Source organism: Ornithodoros turicata, chromosome 9, assembly GCF_037126465.1.
Source record: "Ornithodoros turicata isolate Travis chromosome 9, ASM3712646v1, whole genome shotgun sequence".
NCBI classification, from domain to species: Eukaryota; Metazoa; Arthropoda; class Arachnida; order Ixodida; family Argasidae; genus Ornithodoros; species Ornithodoros turicata.
Genome location: NC_088209.1, coordinates 23,705,342 through 23,712,947, shown reverse-complemented (window position 1 = coordinate 23,712,947; position 7,606 = coordinate 23,705,342). Strand labels below are relative to the sequence as shown.

At 47.4% G+C, this 7,606-nt stretch overlaps 1 protein-coding gene across 2 annotated transcripts; it reads left to right on the top strand.

Moving 5' to 3' along the window:
• Positions 1–1,205: 1,205 nt before the first annotated feature.
• Positions 1,206–3,759, top strand: LOC135368405 (uncharacterized). Of its 2 annotated transcripts, none has more exons than XM_064601635.1 (2): positions 1,206–1,938; positions 3,072–3,759. In XM_064601635.1, the coding sequence occupies exons 1-2, from the start codon at positions 1,352–1,354 to the stop codon at positions 3,682–3,684; spliced, it is 1,200 nt and encodes a 399-aa protein (XP_064457705.1). In that variant the 5' UTR covers positions 1,206–1,351; the 3' UTR covers positions 3,685–3,759. The 2 variants fall into 2 exon arrangements, with proteins under 2 accessions (XP_064457705.1, XP_064457704.1); XM_064601634.1 differs by having other exon boundaries at positions 3,054–3,759.
• The last annotated feature ends 3,847 nt before the right edge of the window (positions 3,760–7,606 follow it).

The window sequence follows — 7,606 nt, the reverse complement described above, 5'->3', positions numbered from 1 at the left end:
GGCTGAACGCGTTTGACGTCACGCGAACTGCAGTGTGGGTGCTCATTTTCAAACTTCCTATTGTCGGATTGTAAATGAAACATCTAAAATAACAACACAGTGTGAGCTCCCACTGTAAAAACGAACAAAAATGCACACAAACTAGACGTGATCATTCTTGCATGAGCTATCACAGCGCGAAAAGCTGCGTGCGTCAACTTCGGAGGAGCGCGTCGTCTGCTCTCCAGCAGCACAGCTGATTTCATATGCCGCATTTGCGCATGCACGTCAAAGTTATAATTATTTACAAGTCTCAGTGAACCATCGAATCATGCGTAAAATGTTCACTTATTTCAAGAGTAAAAAGCTATGAGACGCTTCTGATGAAAGCGAGAACTCTTGGGAAACGAGGTATTTTGCGAAGGTAATCTGACGGCGGCAAATTTAAAGGTATGTTTTGGTCGTTGTTATGGGGGCAGATGAGCGGTATACAAAAACGTGATGTCCCATATGGATAGCGAATCATGTTTGCCGCTTCGGGGCTGTCCCTCCGTTTGAAGCTGCGTTGAGAGTGCACTCCAACATACGGGGCGGCTTCAAAGATACAAAACTTGGACGTATCTTCCACGTCGCGGGACTACAAGACGGCATCTAGCTGTCATCGCGGACTTCGTAGACGTTATCATATTGTAGAAACAGAACTTAAAATAAAGCATATTTACCTCTGTGCGTATATTGAGCGACCTGTCTTATTCAAAAGTAGACATCATTTTTTTGCTCTCTCTCTCTTTATCTGTTTCACGTTCACTTCTGCGCACATAGGCAGCGCTGCCTCCTGCAAGACGACGACACGCGAGAATGTAATCCAGGCATCATATGTTATTAGCTTGTTTTCGAATACTACTTTCCTCGCTGTGCTTTCGGTTTCTTTTATGCCTTCGTCGACAACGCACTCGCGTAAACTCCTGATACACGCAAAAGTACCCGCAAATGCCTTCGTAAATAAACTTTTCAACTTTACACACTCTTATATACGTTTATAGAGCTCGGTAAAACTCTAATCCTGACAGTTCAAAATATTCTGTTTCAGGCGTATTTTCGTCTGTCTACATATGTTCCAGTGCGTAGGATAAGATGCAGCAACTGCAACCTATCAAGAGAAAAAAATAAAAATAAAAAATCTGTAATTTCGGGCAACAGGAAGTAATTCAGCCCAATGCCAATAGAAGAACAGAGGTAGACAAGCCAAGAGGCGCGTGCCCAGCGGCAGGAACGCTGCTGTGGCACACTGCGTCATTTAATATGGTGATACCTATTCAGTTACCCTAGCTGGGCAAGGAGCTCGGGGGACAAAACCAGCACAGGAAGGGCCATGTCATCGGGCCACTGGGAGTGGCGACCGTCCTTTCCCATGGTCACCTTGGCCGTTGCCGGTGTCCAGCTGCTGGTTTACAACCAAGCGTTGGCCAAGCAGTCCTGCTGCAGCAGCGCCTCCGTCGTGTTAGAAGAGGGACAGTGGGTGCGTGTCTTCTCCGCAGCGTTTCACCACCAGAGCAAAGTTCATCTCGCCGTCGACCTACTTTCCTTCCTTTGGAAGGGCTACATTCTTGAACTGAGCCTCGGGAGCCAACAGCTACTCTTCGTGCTTGCCAAGCTGTCCCTGCTGGTGGGCGTGACTCAGATGATACTGGCCCTGTTCCTGGCCGAGCTAACTGGTTCTCCCGACCTGTACAACACATGCGCGTCTACCTTCCCTGGCGTCCTGGTGGCTCTTAAAGTGGTCAACCAGCACAACTTTAGTTTCCGCAAGCTACGCAGAGGAGATGTGGAGGTAGAACTGCCATCACCCGCGCTCTGCTGGGTTGAACTGGTAGCACTTCACGCGGCTTACGGCGAGAGCGTGCTGCCTTTGCTGGCTGGGCTTCTGGTGGGGATTATATTCAAGAACAGTATCATCAGGTGAGGGACGATCAGACCCCCGTTGAGTTCGCCAATAAGGGAATGCTTACCGGCCTTATATGTATTTCTGGTAGTGCGCCTCACGTGGGACGGAGCGCAAGGAGGGCACGACGCTACCTAGCACCGCACAGACGTTAGGCCGCTTGGAGATTCCTCGGGTAATCCGTTGTGAGTGACCGTGGTTTGCACCTTTATCTGTAAAGTGACCAGAATGTATCGGAATGATTTGCAGAAATCGAGTGAGGTGTGTGGAAATGACGCGTTCCAGACACCTTCGGGTTAAGAAGCTTCCTGTTCTCCTTGCGCAAGTCAACCCTAAGAATGCGAGCGATGCCTTGTGAATATAACGATGATGATTCACGCATTTATCAGTAACTTACTAAAACAGTGCTGTTAATAAAGGTGACGTCAGATGCTTTTCAGTGTGCGAGTGAGGCACTACACGAAACTGATTTGGCTTCGACATAATTCATGTTCTTCTGCTCTTCAGTTCCAAATCGCATGGGTCGTGGTACTAAGTCGATATGGAACTTGCATTCCTGCAACAGGGCGTGTAGGTTTACCTCCAAAAAATAGACACCTAAGTTTGAATTACTCTGTTACCTGTTGTAAGGATTTCGTAATATCCATCCTAGCCAACCGTTGATAGCGTTGCCTTTGAAGTACCATATCTACGGCAGGAAGGGAGTTGCCTCAGGACAGAAGCCGCCGATATTTCGAACACAGACTGTTCTGCCCAGAAGAAGAACAGTCTCTGTTCGAAATATCGGCGGCTTCTGTCCTGAGGCAACTCCCTTCCTACATCTCTACCGGTTCGCTGGATTTCTACCCATCTACATATCTACGGCAGTCAGTCAGTGGATTGAATCATCTCATTTTGCGACAGGTCACGAAACGCTTTGCTTGCGCTAACGGTGGGTTACCGAAAGCTTCTCAGGGAATTCTATACATCGTGGGCTAGGTAGCATCTGTTTCGTACCCAGTATGTCGCAGTGAGTCGCGTTCAGTACAAAAAGTACCTAGCACCTCAAGATCATGTGTAGATCATATAGACAAGAGCCTCAATGTAGTGCTTGCGCGGATGAGACCCGGCGTGTTCAATATGGTGTGCCCAGTGCTTTTGTTCCTTCCAGCTGCAAGAACCAGGTAGCCGCAAGGAGCCAGTTCTTGCCGAGCACCTACCTTCTCATTGGCATGCTCCTGTCGGCACGCTTTCTATGTGTTTCCCTGGAGCCATGCGTCAGCTTCCGCACCGTCTTCAAGCTGTTGCAGATTCGACAGCTTATTGTGGCCGCTCTGCACACTCAAAGCACGTACCAGTTCACCTATACCTTGGTCTCTCTTCTTAGTCTCGGATACCAGACGGAAAAAAATTGGGGACACTTCAGGTTTCTCATTCGTTTCGCGTCATGTGTGGTTTGGGTCAACGTCGCACACTGTCTTCTGTCCTGGCTCATGTCCATCTGCCCAATGGAAAGTGATTTTCTTGGGCCCTCACCTTACGACGCCTGCTATACTGGCCTCACTGGAGCGCTTCTCGCGCTCAAGGTTCTACGTCATCACGACAATCCGGATGCAGATTACGACATCGCGTCCTTTCAAATGTCCATGCCGCACTGGCTGGGCCTCATGGTGGAGCTAACACATCTGTGCTTGTTTACGCCCAAGTCCTGGATCACGGGGCACACAGCAGGGATCATGGTCGGACTCTTACACGCACATCAACCAAGGAGATTCTGCAGTTAAAATTATTAAACTTTGGCAAGAACATGCCATTGGTACTAGTCTTCATTAAAGAAACTTCAGGTTTTTAAAACTTTAGGTATTTATGTGCGTTCTTCTATCGCATGCGTTACGGAAATAGACTTTTACCCGAGAAACGTCATCATGGCGTTGGTAGACAGACTTAAACCGAAACAAATCGGAAGGGGAGGGCTGGGTTCCACGAATGGGCACTTGTTCGCTGCCTCCTATTGAAAGAAAAGTAAGACTGAAGGTCGCGTCCCTTTTAGGGACCATCGTAATCTCCTCAAGACCGTGGCCTTCGGGCGCGACCTTGTTCGCCCCTAGCTTCCAGCGTAGTTCAACTCTACCAAATTGGTGGCGCTGTCGAACACTGTGACGTCATTTGTTTACAAACAGGGAAAGGTCTACTCGCCGATAGCGGGCGTTGACTTTGTTCCTCACATAAGTTCCTATTCCCCGGAACCGTTCCGATGGGAGGGCCAGAGGCGCAGCAGCTCCGGACGACAATTCCCGCAGTCCGATTAGGTTATACGTTAGGCAATGAAGAAAGGGCCGAGATTTTTTTTTTTTTTTTTTCTGTTGCACTTTTCGCTATCTGTTACGAAGCATATTTGCTATGGATGCGTAGCTAAATACGAAGAGTAAACGTGTGATTCTACGATTGTAGCATTTTTCTGGCTATTGTAGTTGCGTTGGCTTCTGGAGGGTGGGCGGTGTGTGTTGGGACGGGGAGGGTGCTTCACCGTTACCTGCACCAGGGGGAAGCTGATCCTGGGACGGCTCTTGCTATACCCTCTACGGAAAACAAAACAGAACACTTCTGCCATTTTCTGGTGTTCCTGCTGGGGCTTTTGGCACCTGAAATATTCTGGTGCTTTCCTGTATCCCGGCGTGGTTCGGTGCAGACACCAGGGCAGATATGGTTAATGTGCCCACGACACTACCTTAGTGTTGTTTAATGTCCACAGTAGATCGGGGTTCCTTATAGGCATATATAGGATGTGTTTTTTTTTTTAATATCATTTACCGATTTTAACCGAAAGCTGCTGGCTGCGAGAGCAGCACTGATGCCATTTTTATAGGTGGGTTATGCTGCCAAGCGGACATCGCGTGGAAAAGCGCATGTGACTATACTGGATGAAAATTCCTAAAATTACTTAATTATTTAATCAAAATTCATTAACTTTTTAATTACTCCTTTTCGGGAAAATACGATACAGCAGAAGCGGAGGTAATCATTATTTGAATCTACCCGCTTTTTTTAAAGAATCCTCTTTCCTGTTTGTTTTTCACTTTTTTCTGGCTCTACTGTTCGACCCACAAACGCGTTTTGGAGTAGCCAGTCCTGACTGGGTCGGGGCTAACCTCTCCATATTTTTCTGTCCTATCCAATCCAATCCAATTCAATCCAAGAATCCTGAAACGAGCTTATACAGCTTGCGACATACTTGTCTGGAATCGACAGCTTGAGGTTTATCAGGCCTGGAATATCAAGACGTTGCAAGATTGTTTGCTTCTACTAAATAATTCGACTAAATAATTTTTCCGTACACCTGTAGATTTCAGACAGGATAAGCTGTCGATTCCAGACAAGTTGTACTTTGAGACAGAAATACATTTTGGTACGCACGCAAATATAAACCCGAACCAGAACTATGCACTTTTCGAGCGCCGAAACGACACGACCTTCGGCTTATCTGAGCCGGAAAGCGGTGCTAATGAAAGAGCTCGCTGTTGTCGACCTCACAGAGGTGGGCAACGTCACGACTAACGCCTCCGAGCGTCCTGGGCCGACTTCTAAGGGAACTGTACCGACATATGTCTGAAAGCGTCCTAGGAAAAGCCAGGAAAAACCCCAGATAGCACAGCCGGCACAGGGATTCGAACCTGGGTACCTGCCAGTCAGTTGCGTAGCCAGACCTCCAAGGTAGAAGAGGGAGGGGGGCTCGAAACGAAATCCCCCCACTTCCCCCCCCCCCCCGCTATTCTTGAGAGCGCCAACGCACACATTCTATTGCGCGCTGCCGCAAGATAAGAGATGCAAATCTAGACTAATTGATTTAAACGTTCACAATGCGATAACATGTGGTCCCATTCCCCAGGTCCCACTAATGGGTCCCATTAAGTTTTCCCATTTAGTACGCGGGGACGTCCAATCCCAACTCGCAGGCGACGGTGGTTCGTCTCCATGGGCACGACCGCTGAAAGCACGTTCGTGATTGGCTACGGCCGTTGAAAGCACGATCCTCATTGGCTGACTCTTAATTGTTACGTCACGGCGACGAGTAAGCAGGCATTCTCTAACTAGGTGGTTTTTCATAGGTCCACAGAAGAAACCACGTGCGCCTCAACCTTGATACGCTACCCCCTCATTTGGAAGAGGTACCAATGAGGTCGCTTCACGGGCAATGGAGGAGAGAGGGAAACTACTGAGCTGCGCAGACAGCTAACCCACTTGCACAGCGTATCAGCATGCCCGTTCGGGATCCGTGTGCTGAACGGGACATTAAATTTATTAACCGTTAAAGGCTCAAGATCGCGGGTTCGATCCCGGCCGAGGATGGTAGCAATGTGGGGGGAAGTAAACATTGCTTTCAGCACCGTGTGTCGGGGATTTCTGGCGCGCGTCAAAAGAACCCCAGGAAGGTCGAAATTACCGGCAGTCCTACCCTGCGGTGTGTGGAGCATGTCACCACATAAATAGGCTGACTCCCCTAACGTGGAAATCTATACTCCCAATTTTTGAAAGGCACTCCTTCGCACTATAGGTTATTTGACCAGATTTAAAAGGGTCGACACTGCCATTCATCGTTGTGGTTTGCTCACGAATATTTATCCCAAATTTTCCGGCTTTTGGAGGTGGACAATGCAATTAATTAACGTTACACGCAATTTGCTCGTTTATGAGACGCTGCAGCTTCCTAAGCCTCCCGCGTGCAAGCTTATATCGAGGGTCGAAGATCGATCGCAGCCAGAATCCACCTGGTGTCGTTCACACACATTTTGTCCGACCCCTTTAATTTGTTCCATCTTTAGGAACATGTGAGAACTCCCCTCTTTGAAGCTGCTCTTAATGCGAGCTGGCGCAAATGGAATACCGACATTCAGTAACGTATAGGCAGAAAAATACTTCGAGAATTTTACACGTTGGGAGGGGGATTTACATTCGTTTCCCCCTTTTTTTTTTCACGTTGTACGTCCGCGGTTTCTTTGCATTGCGCTCGTTGTGCAAACAGTTAAATACTAAACAACGTCAACTGCTACATAGTTGGGTGCAATGTGATTGATAGAAACTCGTATTGGGGCAAATTTTACCGCCTGTTCCGTGGAAAAGTTAACAACAAAGAAGCGAGCCGCTACGCGGGTCTAGCTCGTTCTCTTATACGTGACATGGTTACATCGTACTTCTGCACATCTTTTATCTGTGATTAGCCAGCCAGGCTGTTTCGTAGCTTCGGGAAAGTAACAAACATTTAGTTTTTAATGCGAAGTGTGAAGAGCAGAGGCACCATGCATAAACCCTTTGCTCTTCTTCAACAAGCTCACACTGACCGCAGTATCAGCAACAGTTTCGAGAAGTCTCTTATGCATATTATTTGCATACTCATTTTCATTCGTCTTTTTCCTCTTTTTTTTTTCAATAGAATATTAAGTACACATTTCTTTTGACTGACTTTTGCTCTGTTTCTTGGACTATTATATATTACATATTCACGCTCCCTATTGTCTGTTGCGGACGCATGATATAGTGCATAACATAAAACAAGGAGTTACTGTTGGACACTGATTCGCGGACTCTCAACTTCATCACCCCTCACACAGCCAGTCATGGCAACAGTATTTGTAATAATGAAAAATACATTTCTAGTAGGTTCATATCGCCGGATAACATCACGACTGTAAAATAGTTATTGTTGGTAAC